The following is a 21,867-nucleotide window of genomic DNA, read 5'->3' as shown; positions in this document are numbered from 1 at the left end:
CAATGTTCTGACATTGCATGTACAAATTTTTACTTGCTGTTGTCAGAGCACGTAGCGCAGGGCACCCGCGAGCCCATGTAAGAGGAAGTAGAGAGTCCTGTCTGTGTAAGCCACTGTGTTCTCATACAAACACACACACACACACACACACACACACACACACACACACACACACACACACACACACACACACACACCTACAGCACATACGTTACTGTGGTATCTTACATGACGCAGAGCCGTCTGGTTCAGAGCCTTCCTAGAATCAAGAGGCTGTTTGCAGCTCACACTGAGTCACACACATCCTTAAATCGTCACTGACGTGTGGTCAGCAGTCCTTTCTCTGTTTAATCAAACATTCTGTAACATCATGCAAATCATTATACGTCCTGCAACAAAACAAATCAATCCCGAAACTTTCATGAATGAAGATTTTTATTTTAAAATAAAAAAAAGTTCACATTTAGAAGAAATAAAAATGAATGATCATGATTATGATTACTGTCTTAAAAATAAGTCCTTATGGATTATCTGTTTTTTGGTATGTGTCAGAGGTACTTAGGTAATTATATTCTTATTTTGGCCACTTCTAGCTCTTCCCTTTTTTTTTCTGAACTGAACTCTATCTGCATAAAACAGTTATAAAATTTGTTATGAGTTTCACTCGCACTTCTCAGTGTTTTCCCCCACTTTCAACCGTCCTTTTGTTTCCACAGAGCACAGGCGTGTGTGCATTTTATCCTTTTTTCCGATCTCGGCGTCAGCCAGGTCAACGACTGATGTTTCAGACCAATATTGAAACCAAGAAGCGTGTGTCTGTATTCTGCTGGTGGTGCACCATCGTCTACAGTGCTCGCTCACCCTCGGGTGCCTCTGTGAACAGGGGGAACCCAGCACCGTTCCCAGAAACCCTCAGTGTGTGGGTGTAGAGCTCCATAACTGTGTGTGTGTGTGTGTGTGTGTGTGTGTGTGTGTGTGTGTGTGTGTGTGTGTGTGTGTGTGTGATTTCATGTGTCTAATGTGCATTGACGTAATGTGTGTGTGCAAGCTTATATATATGTGTGTGTGTGTGTGTGTGTGTGTGTGTGTGTGTGTGTGTGTGTGTGTGTGTATATGTGGTTAGTCCATTCAATTACACAATCTACCATGCAGTCTGAATCACATCCGGTTTCGAGCTGAAAATAACAAAACCACAGGGTGACAGAAAAGCAGCGCAGCAGGCAACCGCCCACAGGGAGAGAGGAATACATACATATACACACACACACACTCACACGGTCCAGCACTGGTCAGTTAGTACTTTCCACAAACAACATCTATTTTATCTAAAAAGAGCTTTCCTGTACAAAGCTGGTGCCTATTTGCTTGTTTTATCATTCGATTACTGAGATTTTAAATGGAAAAAAAAATGCTTTATAAAGGATTGTAAAAGCCTCCACATTGCAACTGCATTAGGTAACTGCAAATAAGATGATTCTAATTTCTACTGATTAATCCATTTATGAGGTTATTGACTTTTTTTTTTATAGGAAATGAGCTTCCTTTGCTTACTGCAAATAAAAAGCAAAATGCCTGCTAATTCAACACTGTTACAAATAAAGTGTGGTCAGTATGGAATATGAAAAGCTACAGCACAGCTTCAGTTCAAAAATGTTGTAATCAATATGAATGTTTTAGAAACACGATCAGTCAAACCTTAATAGAGCCTAAATCATGCTGAAATGACACAGTTAAAAACAGGCAGTCTGACATTTGTAGCTTTTTTTTGTCAGTACTACAGGGGCAGGATGTGGTCAACTTTCTGCTACAAAGTTGCCTCCCACCTGCAGACATGTGCACTCGCTACAATTGACATGAGAAGAGGTGTCGACACAAAACTCAATTGAAATCCTCACAGAATGACAGCCGGAAGAATGCATAACACAAAGGAGTAAAAAATTATTGGTTTTTAGGGTCCAGTGACTCGAGCTCGGTCAAAACTCACCTAGCCTGCAATACTTTTTTGGGACAACATTTTTTTTGTTTGACCAAATATAGAAGACCATTAATAAAAGCTGGCATAAATGTAAAACTCTTAATGTTTTCATCAGGTAGCTCCTTATTTAAATCACATTTTAAAATGTTGTTTTAATTTAACTCTCCTTTGAAAGCAGAAGTCTCAATTGTGTGACACGAGTTTTGCTATTCTGAACCATAGGCTTTTGATTATTATTATCTGAAACATATCTGTCCCTGTCTTGTCTGACTATCTGTGGTTGTTGTCTTTTTTTTTTCTTTTTTTATGTATGTTTGTAAGTTTGTTCGAAGATGGCACTTTTTTGTCTAATTGAAATTAAGTATAATAAAAAAAAACAACAACAACAATGTTTTGGAGAAAAACATGCTTATATTTCTCACAGTAAGCTATTGAAAAAAAGTATAATTTGTGAATCATTACCAAACCCAGGTATCATATCGACACTAAAATGTCAAACGATTCCCAGGCCTACCCATGACACATGATAGATACTGCACATCAAACTACAGCAGCTGGCGTATGACTTTCATTTATAATCTGCGTCTGTTGTTTTAATTATCTAGTGAGGCAGCGTATCTGTGTAACAAAGCAATACACATAGGAGTCAAGAGAACACAATTGGGGGAATCTAGAGGAAATTTACTGTAAAAAAAAAATATGATATATTTATAATTTGATATCATTTGAACAATTACGTTCATTTATAACGCCTTCACATCCATCCACACACAAGGAAAGATACATGCATTTTTATTCCACTTTTATTAAGAAAACTGTGCTGCACTGAGCCTTTCCTGGAAGCAATTATGCGTCTGATTCTTTATCTACCATGTGCGGACAGTGTGTCGTCGTTAAAAAAACAAAGCACATGTGCTTGTATGAACATGAATGAGCCTGTTTTACGTAACAGAGAAGGGTATGACCTGTATTTCCACTAATTATGAAACACAGTGGTCTCAGTAAGCTGTTTGAACACAGTTAAAGTAGAAGCATACAGTCACTGTCTGTGAAATGGAATTAGCGGGCATGGAGGTTTTAGAGAGAAGAAATGAGGGAGGTGAAACAACAAGGGCATGGATTAGAAAGAAAAAAAAGTGACTGAGGAACAGCAGAAGAAAGTCAGGAAGGGAATAAGAGAAGGTGAATGACAAGGTAGGGTCAGTAAGAGAGGGAAAGAAGAAGAGAGACAGGAGGAGAGAAACAGAGAGAGGGAGAAACTGAGAGCACTGTAATAATGTTTGGCCTTGGTCTGCCAGCGGGGTCCTTCCCCTTAAGAAGCCAACAGGAATGCGAGGAATGCTGCATGAGAAGAAAAGGGAAGGAGCGGAGGAGAGGGGGAGAAACAGAGGAGGATGATGGGAAAGAAAGAAAAGCCAAGAAGAAGGAGGAGGCGAAGGGAGGAAAGCGGGGGAATCCAGAGCGAGATGAAGATAGACAGAAGGAGACGGGAAGATGAAGGCAGGGAGAAATATGAGACACTGAGGAAAAGACTTATTATCTTTAGTAGGCTGAGTAAACAGAAGAACAAAGAAGGTGAAGATAATAAGGCTGGAAAATATTGGGGAGGAAAAACCTGAGCTCTATTTGTGTGTTTTTATTTTGGTGCATGCATGCAGATATTCATGTCTGCACGCACGTTTTAACATACTTGCAGTCATGTGTGCTTGTATGTGTGCGAGTGAGTATCAGGGTGGGGTCAGCTGCAGTACTGAAGTACACTCCAACTGTTCTGAATGCAGCTGGCTTTCCTTTCTAAGTTTCTCTTTGCCTGTAATCTCAGTGCCAGAAATTTCCCACCTGCAGTATTCTACAGAAAATGCACTCTTTCCATGTGGGCGTCTCGTGGCGGTCAGTTGATAATCATGAGATACAGACGGACAGAGACTTTGCACATTAGCACGTACGCGCTCAAATCATGTGTAACCTTTCTGCTTCATGGAAGATAACGTGAAGGCTACAGGGTTATTTAAAGCAACCAATATGCAGAATGCTGCTATTGAAGAAAATTACATATTTCGCTTCCAGAGACTGAGCTTACCGATAACATACTGTACTCACAACTACTGCCCTATAACGCAGTAACTACTTACCTAGCATAATATGACATTAGTATGCCATGGGAATGTATAAGTTCTGCAACAACAGATTTGCAGTAACTGCATTCACTCTTGTTCGGATAATCTGGGCTCTAGAACCCAAACTATCACACTCAATACATTCTCTGTCACAGAAAAAAAAGCCAACACAACAGCCAAAGCTACATCAAGTCAAAACTTTCTGGTGAAATAGTCACAGAAAGCCTTATCTGGCTTATCTGTATGTCTGTCTGTCTGTCTGTCTGTCTGTATGTCTGTGTTTCTGTGTCTGTCTGTCTGTCTGTCTGTCTGTCTGTATGTATATGTTTGTTTGTCTGTCTGTCTATCATTGAAAAACAGTTATCATTAACTAACATCTGGTCATTTCTGTTATCCCACATAACTAAATAAGACAGTGGCTAAATTGATTCATGATTCTGTTTTTAACTTTATAGGAATCCACGCAATCTGGTGTGTTTAATCTACATTTAAATCACGTATTAAATGGATTAAACTGCAGATTAATTTATTATGTCCATTTCAAAATGATCAGAACAGGAAAACCTGCTGTTGTTCCGACTCAGGAACGTTCATGCATTATTTCGATATGGTAAACCCCACTGCTGGCCTTGTAGTCACATCATTTAACTAGCACTAATGAGTTACCGTTGCTGTGCTTTATCTGGAGGGGTTTGTTAATGACAAGATACAGACAAACTGTGCATTTTACATTAGATTAATATATTGTGTTAGTGTTAAATTGGATTTCATTTTAATTTAACTGTGTGTTGTAGTTGCCTCCCAACCACAGAGATGTCCTTCTACCAAAGGCAGGGTTAAGATCATTGTCTTTTTTGTGTCCAGTGACTAGAGCTTTGAACCTCAATATCTTTTAGTACTGACTGAAACACAAAATACTGAAAAACTGTCAATTACCAAAAGCTGGCCTTAATGTCAAATTCAGAGGTTAAATTGGTATTTGTTTACTCAAACTGTCATTTATAGACCCTGGTTGAAATCAAAATCAAAACAAATTGCCAGGTTAAACCTGTTTTATTTAGGTACATGTCTTGTAAATGTGCTTATGTTTGGACATTTAACATTTAAGAACTTCACCCTCATGTTGTCCTCCAGGGTCAAAACTGAAAACAAACACCAACTTATCACCACTAGCTTTACACTTATTTTTTTGATTTCATGTTCAATAAAAAAAATAAATAAATAAGATTTATATAAAATTATACCTAATTTTAATTATTTTGACTAATAGTTAAGATCAGAGGAAGAGTTTGGTCAAAATGTTGTCAGGATACTGTTTTGAAAACATTTACACTTTTTTTTTTTAATGCTAGAAAATTGAATAAAAAAACTAAATTCAATGAAAGTACTGATCCTGATCCGTCATTTAACTTGTGAAGAGCGTTGTATGGAACCATCCATGTTACTTTGGTGCAATTTGGTTGAAAGAAACCAAGATTTCTGATATAGAAACTGAAAACAGATCAAATTTAACCCGAGGACAACATGAGGGTTAAAGATAACGGGGATACATTTTAGTAGCGTTGAATGAAGCTCTGACCCTCCATTTGTCATAAAAGTAATACTGTGATTTAATATCCCACACAATGACGCCGAAATAAAAACCAAATACATATATAATGATATATAATTTTTGATTGCATTTTGTTCGGGTTCCAGTTATGTTTGCACTGCAGTACAATGTAATTGCGTGGGATATCCCACGCAATTACATTATACACAAAATGCAATAAAGCATTCCCATACAGACTGTACGCGCGTTCAAAATGTTTTTTCCCGGTATGTGTGGAAAAAAAGAGAGACAGAGTGAGCGTCTGACTGTCAGCATGGAAAGCCTTGGTGACATGTGCAGTCCACAGAAACACAATGGATCGCTGACAGACACTTTCCACAACAGAGCAATGGTGTCATGTATGCAGTCAGCACTAACCCAGTGTTGAGAGGTAAAATAAAGTGTAACTTTTTTCATCAGGGGCATGTAGAATAATAGAAGTAATATTACATAATCAATTACACACTCTACATATTAGAATATAATTGAGTTGTCCAAAGCAGACAAATTCATGTGCTTAATGCCACCAAAACAATTTGATAGACAGTGAGATCTCTGGGAGGTGTAGTGCAGAAACACCACTGCAAAGATGGAGATAAAGACTTAAAGGTCCCATATTGTAAAGAAAGTGGAATTTCCATGTCTTTTGTGATTGTAAAGCAGGTTGGAGTGCTATAAAACTACTGTGAAAGTATCAAATGCTCAATCCACAGAAAAATGTGTGCCTTTCAACGAGCCTTCAGAACACCCCGAAAACGCTGACCACTGACCAATCCGAGCAATCTGGGCTATTTCAGGAGAGGAGAGAGACAGGCGCTAAAACTGAGCATTTCAGAAAAAGGGTGAATACAGGTATATTCAGTCAGACAGTATGCTAAAAAAGAATTTGTTTTAGAAGATTAAAGGATGTAAACATGTTCTAGTAGAAACCCAAAATACAAGCATGAACCCAAAAATGAGCATTATATGGGACCTTTTGATTTAAAAAGATGGTCATACCAATATGAATTGCAGACTCTTTTGGACGTTTGATCTGGTTAAATTGAAAGTGAGCTGAGGTCAACCCCCGGCGGTGACAGCACAAGCAAAGTGTATAATGATGGGCTGAGGATCCTTCACACCCTTAGGATTTTTGGAGTTATGGCAAGTTGTTCAAAACACAGCATGAAACCATAGCAACCACAGGAAAATCCCAGGGATATCAACAGCACACACATGCACACACAAACCCTCAAAACGTAAAGTCAAACCAAATCAAAACTCACCCTTTCAACACCCACCATTCTGAACAACAACAAGCCTGTCAAGCGTGAGTGTGTGTGTGTGTGTGTGTGTGTGTGTGGGAACACCCAGACAGGCCAAAAATAGCTCTGCACTCTCGTTCCCCATTTCTCGCTTTCAATCCTTCGCTCTCTCTCTTTCTCTCTCACTTGTATCACTATAAACCATAGGTAGGAAAAACAATAAGTTAATGTCCCATACGGAAAATATCACCCACTTGAATGTGAGCATTTAAGACTGAGAATATGATTGAGTGTATGGAGAGAATAATGACTATGTTGGCTTAACAGTTGCACAAGGGGAAACATAAAGCTTCTCACAAGAGGAAAACATTAGTAGGTTTAATTTTTTCTGTTTGTCTGACACATTGAGCTGATGAGAGAAGTCAATGAGAGAATATTGTAGAAAATGATAAAGTAACACTGGTATTTCAATTTTTATTCAAAATAAAGTTAGTTCAGGAGTAAATAAAATAGCTGCTGACATGTTTCAGCCATGTAGATCTTCATTGTGCTACATTCTCCTGCATCTTTTTCCCATCTTATAAGACCCTGTCACACCCACAGATATTTTTCGTTGGTCCAAACCATGGTGTCCATTTGTTTAGCTTCGGGATCGCCAATTACACACGTGGACTCACAAGTAGCTTGTTTACTGGACAGTTTTAGTAACCTGTCATCCTGCAAGGTTAGAGATCTTTAAACAAATGTAATTGCAGTTAAATAAGCAAAGCATGTTGGCGTGTACTTGTGTCTCTGGAAATATCAATCTGAGCTATATTCAGACAACTGAGTGTGTGTTTAATCATTCTGATTTATTATAACTTGGGCCTTGTTTTCATAGTTTTGACCATCAGATCTTTTGGTTTCAATAACAATGCATTCACTCAAGTAATTGCTGGAATCTGGGAATGTGTCGACATCCCTACAGCAAAGTCTGTGAATTGCTCGGCTGTTTGTAGAGGACAGTATCTGCTTTTTGTTTAAAAAAATGAATGCACCAATCCTCTTCAATGCATGGTGTTCACATGTGACATGTGAAAGAGAAGTTGGCTGCCAGATGTCTCCACCTTTGAAACAACAAAACCTAAATCTTGTGTTTTGGGTCGTTTCCTGTTAGGATAGGATAGATAGGATTGTTCTCAATCTTGACAGACCACAGCACAGTTTTCAGGCCAACAATTTCTACCATCTTTGTGTAATCATTTGGTGACACTTGAGTTTGAATGTTATTGTTCTCACAGGGCCAAATGAAGAGGAAAACTAAAGGACATTTGGCTTTGATACCCTGTCAAAAGGCACCCAGTTTACTCTGAAGCCCACAAATGCATCTGATACAAATCTGATCAGCTATAATAATGTAACTCTCCTCCATAGGCCAGGGGTCAGGCTGGGCCATAGCAGCAAAGCAGCCTGGAGCTGGCAGAGGTTCATCACCTTACTCAAAGACACTTCTGCAGGGCAGGTAACAAAAGAAAGGACCTTACATAAGAGGCTCTGAAACCTTTAGGCAAACCTGTAACCGAAACCTGAATCACATGCATTTTAGGATAACGCTAAATATTGCATCTCTTGGTGAGTTGGTTCAGGAGGTGGGGGAAGACTCTGGACAGACCTGGTAAGCCCAAACGGGTAGTGCGGGTCAACTGGGAATGTCTGGAGAAGGCCCCTGTCCGACACACTTTCAACACATCTCCAGCGGAGCTTTCCTGCATCACTAATGGAGGTTGGGGACATTGAACCAGAGTGGACAATGTTCAAAGCTTCCATTGCTGAAGCTTCGGTGGGGAGCTGTGGTCTCAGGGTCTTACGTGCCACAAGGGGCAGTAACCCCTCGAACACTGTGGTGGACACCGGTGGTCAGGGAAGCCGTCCGACTGAAGAAGGAGTCTTTCCTGGATATGTTATCCCAGAGGACTCCCGAGGCAGTTGCAGGGCACCGACGAGCCTGAAGGGCTGCAGCCTCCGTTGTGAAAAAGGCAAAGCAGCGGGTGTGGGAGAAGTTCAGAGAAGACATGGAGAAGGACCGTTCGCCACCTCAGGAGGGGGAAAACGGGGAACCATCCAAGCTGTGTACAGTAAGGATGGGACGCTGTTGACCTCAACTGAGGAGCCCTTTGAGGAACTCCTGAATCCAACTTACACGCCCTCTATCTTAGAGGCAGAGCTGGAGGATGATGGGTTGTTTGTGGAACAATGGACCAGCTTTTCACTCTCGCAAGGATCCTGGAGGGGGCCTGGAAGTATGCCCATCTGGTCTATGGGTTTTGTGGATCTGGAGAAGGCGTATGATCAGGTCCCCCGGGAGATATTGTGGGAGGTGCTGCGGGAGTATGGGGTGAGGGGGTCCCTTCTCAGAGCCATCCAATCTCTGTTTGACCAAAGTGAGAGCTGTGTCCGGGTTCACAGCAGTAAGTCAAACTTGTTTCAGTTGAGGGTTGGCCTCCGCCAGGGCTGCGCTTTGTCACCAATCCTGTTTGTGATATTCATGGACAGGATATCAAGGCATAGTTGTGGTAGAGAGGGTTGCAGTTCGGTGGGCTGGGAATCTCATCGCTGCTTTTTGCAGATGATGTGGTCCTGATGGCATCATCAGTCCGTGACCTTCAGCACTCACTGGATCGGTTCGCAGCCGAGTGTGAAGCGGCTGGGATGAAAATCAGCACCTATAAATCTGAGGCCATGGTTCTCAGCAGGAAACCGATGGAGTGCCTACTCTGGGTAGGGATTTAGTCCTTACCTCAAGTGAAGGAGTTCAAGTACCTTGGGGTCTTGTTTGCGAGTGAGGGGACAATGGAGCGGGAAATTGGCCGGAGAACCGGTGCAGCGGGGGCGGTATTACATTCACTTTATCGCACCGTGGTGACGAAAAGAGAGCTGAGCCAGAAGGCAAAGCTCTTGATCTACCGGTCAATTATCGTTCCTACCCTCACCTATGGTCATGAAGGCTGGGTCATGACCGAAAGAACGAGATCCAGGGTACAAGCGGCCAAAATGGGTTTCCTCAGGAGGGTGGCTGGCATCTCCCCTAGAGATAGGGTGAGAAGCTCAGTCATCTGTGAGGAACTCAGAGTAGAGCCGCTGCTCCTTTGTGTCGAAAGGAGCCAGTTGAGGGGGGTTTGGGCATCTGGTAAGCATGCCCCCTGGGCGCCTCCCCAGGGAGGTGTTCCAGGCACGTCCAGCCGGGAAAAGGCCTCGGGGAAGACCCAGGACTAGGTAGAGGGATTATATCTTCACCCTGGCCTAAGAACGTCTCAGGATCCCCCAATCAGAGCTGGTTAATATGGTGTTATGGAAGTTTCCTTTGCAGCAGGGGGGGAAATTTCAGAGTTTAGTAAATTGAAACAAATAAGACAGACTGAGACTAAAACCAAGTTGGGTTTTTGTATTTTATTAAAAAAGATATATTTGCAAATAGGATCAACATGATTTCACAAAAGGCCGCAGCCCAGTGTGGAGTCAGTTTCTCAAATGAGTGAACAGAAACACCAGGCTTATATGCATCTTCAGAGTGACAGCACATACGCACTTAGATTATTATGACGCTACAATTTTGACAGGCAATCTGATACACATGAAGACAATCAGATGAATACAAGAGACATCTCGGAGCCATCTCACCTCCTCCTCCCTGTACAACTTTCACCCCCCCGTTACATCTTAACTAGCATGAGAAAACTAGAGATAGTTTTAGGGTGACCTTGTACCTTTATCGGTTCAGGCTCACATAATGTTCCAGACTGGATGTCTCACAAAGTTAGAATCAAAATCTACATGTGGAAAATGAGAAACTCTTTCAGCATTTGTGAGAGCAGTAAAGTAGAAATAAAACATAAAAATATAAGGAATTGTGCTTAAATGTAATTTTGCCATTACATTGGCTTGGGAAAGGAAAGTTTGGGGTCCCCTGCTGGAGCTGCTGCCCCCCCCGTCCCGACCCCAGATAAGCGGATGAAGATGGATGTATGGATGGATAAATGTTGCATTAATATCTCGCATAAAGGAACATTTTTAACATTACAAGTGGATGGCGATATTTTTCCAGGGTCCAGCACACTGATATTAACGTTAAGCCGTTAAGAGTATTATTTAAAAAAGAATTGGGATGTGTCATAATTTTCACACACTGTCTGTCTGGCTAAGATAAGACACAGTAAGATAAACTGTATTGTCCTAGCAGGGAAATTGATCTTGGCTGTTGTAGCCCCTGCAGCAAGTGGATGAAAACAGCAACAATCATCAGCACAGGATGGAAACATCATGCAGCTGTTTTCACAAACACTTTATACACTCTCAGTTTGTCCAGGTCATGATCATCTGTCTCTGTCCCCGATGATTGATGAAAGTGAAGCTTCCCACTTGGGAACTTGTGTTTTCTATGGTATTTTGAGTGAAAGGTTACACCTCTCCACTCCGCTGTGCCCTCTGTGGGAATTTAAGAGACGGAACGAGTAAGAGAGAGACAGATGGGTTTTCCTTGCAGGATATCCTGTTCTAAGTAGAGCTGCTGGACCCACTCTGACCTCCTCACCCCTCTTGACCCCTGACCCACTCATAGTTTAGGCTCACATCATCAAGGTTTCCTTATCGCCCCAAATCTCTTCGTATTCTTTCAGTTTTGCCGTGGCCCCTTTGCTTTCTCTCCTTCCTAACTCCTCTGTCACACTCACAGGTGTCACTTTAATTTTCCCTCCTTCCTTTTCCTCTTTGTTCCTTTGTCTGCACCCACTCAATCTAGTGCCAGCCTTCTTCTCTGTCCTCATATAGTTTATATTCTTTTATCTTTCTTACAGCATTTGCCCTATTAGCAATAACCAGTAAAGTCCCGCAATCATACACTCAGCCAGAAACTTATAATATGTTGAATTTAATTTAATTTCCTTGCAACCTTGTTGTTCCTCTTTTGACACTCAAAGTTCTTCTTTTCTAATTCCTTTTATTTTTCACAATGTTCCCTCCACTACAATTTCACTTGTCTTTTCTGATCATGGTGCAGTTCATGTGCGTCATAAGCTGGAAAAGAATACCCTCCTAATACTGTCTTGGAACAAATGAAAATAAAATCAATGAGCCTGAAATTAATTGTTGCCAACATATTTCTTGACAAAAAGTGTATTTTTCTGTGTACTGCTGGTGTATTCTGTCAAATGTTGCCTTGTTTCAGGATACCGAACATATCGTTACAGCAAATTTCCCAAATTGAGTGATGATGGTGTCTCTCCTTTCGCAGTACAAACTTAAAAATCACCGCCACAATGTATGTTATAAAAATCCGGACACAATTAGGAGTAAAAAAATCCACCAGACAGCTTTGGACTCACTTTTCTTGGTCTTCCCTCCCCAGCCTCCCTCCCTCCTTCCGACCTTCTCTCTCTCTCTCTCTCTCTCTTTCTCTCTCTCTCTTACTCTCTCAATCACACCCCTCCCACCCGGCAGTATAACTGGAATCCATTAGCTGATGAATGGTTGTTTGTGTTTTTTTAAGCTCAACAGCGCCACCCACGGCCTGCGTGGCCAAAGATGGGGATAACAAAACATTTGCTGTGATTAGAGGAATAATTAGCCAATCATCCTCTGACCTGCCAGCCAACCCTGAGGTCAAAGAGACACAGAGTCAACTGCTTCCCATGAAAACCATCAGGCAGCAAAGATATAGTGGAGGCATTGTCTGCAGACAGGTGACACACACAGAGCACATGCACTTCTGTGTCTGTATGTCACTGCACCTACGCGTATCTGGGAGTGTGTGCTGCTTACATTTGAGTGTATTTGCATGAGGATCCCAGCGGACAGAGCGTAGAGATTGCCCAGAGAGTGGAAATCAACACTTCCTGCTTCCTGTAGTGAGAGGAAGTGCTACCGTCGCTGTCCCCTTATCACTGGATACACAGGCAACGTGGAGGGAGGAGGGCAGGGAGGGAGGGAAGAGGAAGAGGAGAGACGGAGGGTGGTCAAGCAGGCTAGACAAAGGACTGGAGGCAGATATGGCTGTGTGCACCAGTTGGTTTTTATTTATTCTTTTGGGGGGGGTTTCTGTCAGAAAAAAATGCTAAGATTAGGAGGAGGAGAACATGTGTAAAATGTCTCCTGCAGATTTGTTGAACTGCAAAGAAACATAGCATCTGACATGCATGTGTATGCTTCTTAAAACTTTGTAATAAAATAGGAAACAATCCAAAACTTCATCAACACTTGGTTGCATGTGAGTAGGATTGTTGGAGATCAAACTAGCAGATAGGGTGAGACTATTTATACTTTCAATCATATGGATTTCAATTGCGCTGTATGTTGCAGGCCATGTAGAAGACATAGACAAGATATATATAGTGGACGCGAATGTGGACAAAAAGACTCCCTAGTTTTATTATGTATGCAAATTGCTGGCAGATACAGATGAGCCGCAGGCAAGGAGAGAAGAGAAAAGTGACAGAGTGACAAAGATTGTCAGAAAAGTATGCAGCATGTGTCTGTAAAAAGAACAAATGCAAGTTGAGTACATTTTGCAGGTTGCAATCATAAAATGTACCGGTTTGCAATTTATTGTGAAGGAGCAAGAGAAAGACAACGAGAAAGACAGAGGGAGAGAAGGGGGAAAGAGTTGTTTGGGATCAGGGTGGGGAAGCTTTCAGCACTTGGGATTGTCCCAGATGGACACAAGCCGCTCCCTCCCTTTATAAACAGCCTCTGGCTTTTACCTCTCCTCCCATCTCCTCTACGTTAATCTCTTCTTCTTTCCTTTAATGCCTGTTGTACAGTACACATCGCAGCTCCAACTTTGCAGGAATTCTGGGACCCTCAGCGGAAAATACGAACAAATTTTCTGACAATTTCATCTGTCCCCCATAACACCAGCACCACCACCCCCCAATCCCTGCCATTTCCAAAGTCAACACACCACTAAATGCCGGGCTGACTCACTTCCACTGTGGGTGGCTCTGTTTCCAATTTTCTCACCACCTCAGCCAACCCACCACCTCTGAAGAAAAGAGAAAACGTTTGTCCAGAAAAAAAAGTAGCCAACAAGATATGCAAAAGGCACAGAATTGAGACATTTTTCCAAGTTGCTTAGTGTTAAAGGGACAAAAGCGTGCATGTAGATGCCGAGAGGAGACAGATGAAACCAAACATGCTTCTCCCACTTCTTTTGTGGCTCTGAAATGGTTATCCCTGTTTTCTTCCCTTTCTTTCTTTTTGGGAGAGCGTGGGAGCGCCCTCAGAGTGCTGCAGAGAAACCACGGGGCTCATAACAACAGGAGGAAGCCGGTAACTTGAGTAACTTTGGGCCGGGCAGGCAGAGGGGGATAAGGAGAAGAAGTGAAATGGGGAGTGAAGGAAAGTACAGAGAAGCGTTTCATATCTTTACATGTCTCCACATCTTGAAAACATGAAATTTGAGCTCACACAAATAAAGAAACAAAACCCACATTTCCAAATGACCTGTTGCATTCCAGACAGCATTTCCCACATGCACACACACGCAAAATGGCATTTTCACACACACTCACCCCTCTGCAAACCCAAACACACTCGGCATGAAATTAGACAATTTTCCCAATCAGAGTGCTGCCTTACCATTCTGTAGTGTGAACATTCAGCATGAGGAGTGCGTTAGAAAGTCCCGTCAGTCATGTTCATGTACAGTTCAGTCCAAAGAGATTGAGAGTGGTGAAGACACCTAAACTACACACACACACACACACACACACACACACGCAGGCACAGTATCAGTTCCCTCTGTCCAAGTGTTGAGAAAGTGAGGGGCCGCAACAAAAGGCAACAGAGGGAGGGAGAGATCGAGGGAGAGAGAGGAGAGAGAGAGAGAGAGAGAGAGAGAGAGAGAGAGAGAGAGAGAGAGAGAGAGAGAGATTAACCCCTCTGAACTGACTGGTGGACTCTCCCTCACACACACACACACACACACACACACACACACACACACACACACACACACACACAGTTGGTTTGCCGTATCACTGACTTCTTGTGTTTTCTCTCAAGTGCTAAGAGGAGGAAGGGAAAGCAGAGGGAGACCAGAGTGTACATGTGTGTATTCATAGTCATAGATGTGTGTGTGAGTGTGTGTGTGTGTGTGTGTGTGTGTGTGTGTATCTTAAGTCAGGAGGGACCGGCTGGCTCAAGTCCAGAGGCAGCCAGCCTGGTACAAAAAGACAATAGCAGGAAACACTATATCAGGAGAAGGCAAAATAACAGCACAAAAATAATTAACAGACAGCGAAAAACAATGACATCCACGGTGGAAAACCCAGCCTGCTGCCTGCAGTGAACAATGATAGTGGAAACAACGAGCAGAAAAGGCTTGTTTTGTTTTGGTACCACAGGATATAAAAAAAACCAAATCCGGAAAAAATGTGGTGGGTTAATAGTGATGAATGTCAGACGTGTTGGTGTTATTTGTGTATATGCAAAAGCTAGGAGTTTTTTTTTGGCATCCATCACCATTTCAACATTTCTCAAAATTACTCTCTTACTCACTTGTAGACGCACATTCCCAGTGCAATCAGTCAGCCCATGACTCCCACACAAATCTCACCACCACCCTCGCACACATATGCATTCCCCCAGCTGTAATCATATCTAGTGATAAGGGCAGCTTCCCCCAGCAGTCGCTGGCTCTCCGACTCTGACCACAGTGACTTACAATGGCCCTGTATTCTGAGCCTGCTCTGATTAAACACACAAGAAGCTGCATTACACCCTGCTAATTCAATTTCCTCCCCTCGGGGTCAACCTTTGTGTGTATGTGTATGTGTGTGTGAGTGCATAAGGAGGAACTGATTAAGCAATTGTTGAAGGAAACAAGGTTTTTGCACAAAAACGGACTGTAATAAAAGCCTGTTGATCAATCCCGTAGTTGTTTGTGTAATTCTTGAGGTTTCTGGCTATTCTGTATTGGAAGTAAAACTTCCTCTGTTGGAGTGCCAAAATACTGAGAATCAGCAGCTCAGTTGTGTTATGAGCAGGTGTATCTGGTATAGCAACATATTATATAGCTATAACGGTTGATGTACAGTACATGTTGTACCCATTGTTGTTTATGAGAGTGATGTAAGACTTTTACTCAATGCAAAAGCATCAAATTGCGCCATACCAACTTTTGACCAGATGCTTCTGTTGGATCCAATCAGCTCTCTTCCTCCTCTCTCTGGGAAAATTTTACAAAATACCTTGTGGAGGGTTTGACCACTAGTAGTGCTATGGAGCAGAAGAAGACAAACAGATTTAACGTGATGTAGTCTGCCTCAACAGATGTACATTGCTGGGATAAAGCCAGACATTTGCGCCCCCCAGGACAATTGTGATTGGTTTAAAGAAATACAAACAAGCAAGAGGTTCAGCCTCTCAGCTGATCTAACAGCTGATTGGTTCAGAATTGACTCAACATGATGATGTTTTATATAAACTTTTTATTGATTTTGAATTGGAGGGATTTTAACTGCTATTTGTCTGATTTAAAGGCTTATTCTGTACAGAACACATGTTGTGTGACTGATAGTTATGTTTAGAAGTCAGAGAGTTCAGATTACGGATCATCTACAGTGTGTTGTTAATTAAAATCAGCAACAGATCGCATATAGAGAATTTTGACAGCTAATCTGTCATAATAAAATCAACTGGAGACTGTGTAGGAGCTGATATATGGGTCTGATAAGATTTTATTGAATCGGAATTGGACCACAGTGTTTCTGTCACTTCCTGTTCAGCCTGAAGGCGGCTGGAAACGACTGGAAACTGTCCGATTTGAGAGCAGACTTTTGTCACCGCCCCCGGCTGCTGCCGCCTGCTCTCGTCCGCTTTACAGTTCATCTCAAACGAGCCTATTTGCTGCCGATAGGGTGCGTCTAGATTTCTAGGCTAGGCTAGTGGCGCACTTCAGCCACTTGTGGCTGAAATGAGTTTTACAACAACAAATACCATCCTGAGAGAGAGAAAACAATTAAGATTAAGATAATTTTTTTCCTTGCATCTCCGTAGGGTTTCCGTAATCCAGACATTTGTGGTTAAAAAGCAACACAACATGTAAATCCAATCTTCAACTCTCATTGGCCTTCATTTATATTTTAGGGAAAAATGAGACGTTTTGCTAAGCAAAACGGTTTGAAATACCATTCAGCTGCAAATGTCTTGCACATACTGTAAAGTTACAATGCAGTCCACTGTTGCGCAAGTAGGGTGGAAGAAAGATTTATTGTTGTTGCCAAAATACTTTAAAGTCTATAAATGTCACTATAACAGCATCATGATAGAGTACATGTTGTGTCTGTTTAGCTTGAATAGAAAACGACTGAGAATGTTTTGGTTTGGTGTTTGAGATTATGACAGATCACTGTGTTAAGCTGAATGAGCTTCATATTTATGCAGGCTCTCTGGTGACAAGTTAAGTATGGAGAGTATTGAATAGCCATATGAGCTGGGAATGAAAACCATCCAGCAGTATTTGTTTAATTACATCAACACATAGATTTACTGTCCAGTTGTGAAAGCAGCACTAAACACTAATTAAAGCTGAATTTGTTTTCTCTCGTTTGCTCTTCGTTTGGAGGTCTCTCTGTGGAGGTTTCTCTTAACGTTTCCAAAGAAAACGTGATGAGTCAAAATCACTTAAATTAGGGTGGAGATGCCGAATCCAGAGCTGCATCAGTTTAAATGATTAGAATCAGTTGTTGGTCTGACTTTCCAGGTTTCTTTAACTGGGGGTACGGACCCAAATTAGGTTACAGGCCTTCTTCTGGCAGGTCCTGCCAGAACAAAAGCTAGCAATATGCAGTCCTGGGTCCCACAGTAAGCAATTTGGATCCCGGGGATGACATATTTTAATAAAAAAACCTTGCTTTAATTTGAAGTAAGACGTCGGATCTGCAGGCTTTTCCACTGATTCTGTGTAATGCAGCCTGATGAAGAGGCTGGCTCGCTGCAGGTTGTTTATCAGACTCGCTTAACACATCTGAGTCTCATTTCGGCCAAATAAAACAATGCCGTGTGTCACTGTCTAATGCATTGCAATCATGAGGAGTGTGTGCCCATGTATGTGTGTGTGTGTGTGTGTGTGAAGAAAAGACGAAAAAAATGTGTGTGTGTCCAAAAGCAGAGAACATGTTTATCATTAAAATGACTGAATAAAAGGGCGAGGTCCCTCTGGAGGGCTGGGTAGCTACAAACACACAGATAAACAGACACACACACACACACACACACACACACACACACACACACACACACACACACACACACACACACACACACACACACACACACACACACACACACACACACACACACACACACACACACACACAGGGCACATAGCGGGTCCTTGGTTAGCATACAGTCAGCGGAGCCTGGCACAGCGAGAGCCGGCTCCCATTCAGAGGGTCATGCATTGTAATCCTACACAGTGTGATCACACAGGCATGTTTCACAGTGGAGAATGCTAATCTAAACTAAAAGGCAGGACACAAAGAAACAGCTGGGTGACTTGTTGTTTCTGATGGGTGGAGCAGTGGATCAGATACTCTTGTTGAAGGAGGGTAGCTGTCCTTGTCACTACTAGGCATCAGACTAGCAACCCCGCTGACTTCTGTACAATCTCAATAAACCAGAGACACATGAATCTTTGTCTTAACCACGCACACGCAAACCACCACACACCTTTTCTGTCATTTTCTCTGACTAAACTCCTGTTCACACCCGCCGTCTCTCACTCACACACGGAAAGATGTCTGCAGATGTGGGTGTGATGCTTGTACACAGTGATTAGTAAGCGAGTGCGCTGTGTTGTGTTGTGTGTTTCCACCTCGATCCCCTCCTCTGTTTTGGTTACCAGCCTTTTCTGCTAGGCCTCACTAATCAGTCCCGCTGCCAGGAGAAGAAACACAAGACCGAGGTGTGAGAGTGTTCAGAACAATTCACATACAATGGACTGGCTTGTCAATCACGGAATTCCCCACACAACGTAATGATGTTCATAGTGAACTTAACAGCCTTTAAGATTATTTATACCCATTCATAAAGAAGATTTATTAATAATTTGCTTTTGGAGGAAATTAATTATCGTACATGTAGTCTATATCCACAACGTTCCACTTCCGGGATTGCTCCGGTGCTGCCGGAAATTCCGTCGGATCACGCTCTTTTCGCCCGGATATCCGTTACCTTCTGCTTTCTTTGTGTTGGAATTTTAAACTCCGATGGATTTATGAGGACTATGGTTAACTGCTCCACAGATCTCTGCAGGGTAAATCCAGACAGCTAGCGAGACTATCTGTCCAATCTGAGTTTTCTGTTGCACGACTAAAACAACCTTTGCACGTACACGTGTTCCATCAAAACAAGTTCCTTCCAGTGGCTATTTTGCAGCAGCACCGTGGATTGTGATTTGTTTAAAGAAATGCCAATAAACCAGAGCACGCTTTTCTCCCATCCCTGAATGCTGTGTGGACCAGCCAGACCCTCCTCCTCCGCGCTGCGGAAGAAGGTCTGGCAATGTGAGACTATCCTACAGTTGACACATTTTTATCATAGTAACTAGAATGTCTGATAATTCAAGTCTCAGATGAGATGCTTTTCTGGATACAGTTTAAAGGACAATTCCGGCGCAAAATGAACCTAGGTGTTAATAACATAAGTGTACCCACTCGATCGCTCTCTGGGACATGTTTTCATGCTAATCAAATGTGTTTGTAGCTTGAAACAAGCTAGCGCGGACTGCTGATTAGCTTCCAATGCTAGTATTCGGGGCACAGGAAAAGTAAAAACAAATCGCTATTTATACCACTAAAAAGGCTCAAAATATCACCACACTTCAACGGTAGAATAATGAGGGTCCCTACATGTTAACCGAAGCATTGAGAACATTGTAAGTGTACTGACAGTTTATTAAAAAGATAGTTTAGAAAGACAGTAGCTCCCAAGACGGCGGCCGCCTGTATACGAGAACGCGACTGTCACTACAAACACATTCGATTAGCATGAAAACATGTCCCGGAGAGCGATCGAGTGGGTAAACATCTGTTATTAACCCCCAGGTTCGTTTTGCGCCGGAATTGTCTTTTAACCATGAGATTCCAGTAAATCAAATCAGATACAGGATGTATGTTCAAGACAAGACATGTATGTACTTGTAAGACAAGAAATTCATATGACTCGTTCAGTCAGTCATGTACTGTAGAATTGCCACTGCTGGAAAAAACTGTGGGCTTACACATGTTGATGACATTTTCTTGGAAAAAGATCAGATTTAATTTGGCCCTAGTGATTAAAGCTGGGACAAGAGGGAAAATTCAGCAGTCAGTTAACACTCTGTGTAGCGGAGCTTTTACGATTAATTAACCGTGACATTTTGATGCGCGGTTAATAGTGACATCGGTTAATCGCGTCCCTAGCCAGTCTAATAACACACTTTGCAAGAGTCAAGTATTGAAGCTGATCACCTATGTATGCATGTAAAATGGAAATTTAGATAAGCAAACAGCTGTGGTTATAGTTAGGGTTAAGATCAGGCAACTCCAATGAATTGGTTTGGCTAGGATTAAGGTACTATGTCGACAGAAATACTGACAAGAAATGATGAAATGATTTAGTTAGGGCTAGAGGTTACATGGGTGAACTTTAGAGATAAATTGAAACAAAAGGAAAGGAGCAGGGCAAAGAGGAGGAGGAGCAGGAGGATAAGATGGGGTCCAGACCCCTGATCCCAGCAGCTGCTGCTGTTTTGTAGGTCAGCATTACATCAGTAGGTTTATGGAAAAGGCTGGGAATCACTTCTCTACTTGACCTACTTAAAGAATGTTAGTGTTAGATGACATGCAATACACCCCGGCTTCCCAGCACTCACTCACTCACTCACTCACTTCCTAACCGATGTGCAGCAACACACATTGTTTTGTCATCTTGTTTTATTAGTGTTTGCTGAAAGACTGCATAATTTAGGAAAAAGGGCCTTAAAATGTCTTGCCTCTGAAACTTTGGCTGGGTGAGTTGTTTTGAGTTTCTAACTTTTTTTTTCATTAGTTTTAAGTCTGCATATTTTTGAATGAAGTCCCACAAAGCACTTGTAAAATGAGCAGTTCTTATCAAAAATGTAACAGGGCTGCATGAAACCCCGGTGTCAAGAGTGTACGGCTAGTCAATATCATGGTCGATTTAACATGCCAGCTGTCTTTTAGGAAAGAATTATGGTTTTAACTTCATATGAAAACCAGCATCAAACCCAAAGGAGTCAGACCAATTCTACTGAAAAATTGAAGTGTGTTGCTCAAGAATTTATAGGTCTGTTTGAATTTATAGCGTCCATATGTTGGGGGATTTTACAGTGAATGTGTGTGTGTGTGTGTGTGTGTGTGTGTGTGTGTGTGTGTGTGTGTGTGTGTGTGTGTGTGTGTGTGTGTGTGTGTGTGTGTGTGTGTGTGGGGTGTGTGGGTGTGATGCAGAGGTTAAGTGGTGTGGTTCTGGCCTCTTAAGCAGCAGCCTTCCAACACGGGTCATGTATTTTTATCACTGCCAGTGAACCACATACACACACACGCACACACACACACACACACACACACACACACACACACACACACACACACACACACACACACACACACACACACACACACACACACACACACACACACACACACACACACACACACACACACACACACACACACACCAGGCTCTGAATGTGCTCTGAATGTATAGCGCATATGAGATCATAACTGTTTGACAGACAGTGTGAATTATGAAGCAGAGGATGTTTCCAAATCACCCATGGGTGCTGTCGCTGTGGAAACAAAGCTGCCTCACACTCTTTCACACACCTCTATTGAGGCGTATCCAGGATTTACAGTTTTTTACAATCACTTTGCTACTAATTTCAGAACCTTGACGTCATTTTTC

At 42.2% G+C, this 21,867-nt stretch overlaps 1 protein-coding gene across 2 annotated transcripts in view; it reads right to left on the bottom strand.

The window, feature by feature from the left end:
* hdac7a (histone deacetylase 7a) overlaps positions 1-14,850 on the bottom strand; it is a 70,795-nt gene extending 55,945 nt beyond the window's left edge. Inside the window, exon 1 of one of the 2 annotated variants that reach the window (XM_028582739.1) lies at positions 14,536-14,850. In XM_028582739.1, the coding sequence (XP_028438540.1) occupies positions 14,536-14,554 (19 nt within the window). In that variant the 5' untranslated portion in view covers positions 14,555-14,850. The remainder of the gene's footprint in view (positions 1-14,535) is intronic. The other variant, XM_028582740.1, reaches the window with a different exon arrangement.
* Between the last annotated feature and the right edge of the window lie 7,017 nt (positions 14,851-21,867).

Source organism: Perca flavescens, chromosome 7 (genome assembly GCF_004354835.1).
Source record: "Perca flavescens isolate YP-PL-M2 chromosome 7, PFLA_1.0, whole genome shotgun sequence".
Classification (NCBI taxonomy): Eukaryota; Metazoa; Chordata; class Actinopteri; order Perciformes; family Percidae; genus Perca; species Perca flavescens.
The sequence above is the reverse complement of the archived record's forward strand: the minus strand, read 5'-3'. Positions and strand labels throughout refer to the sequence as shown.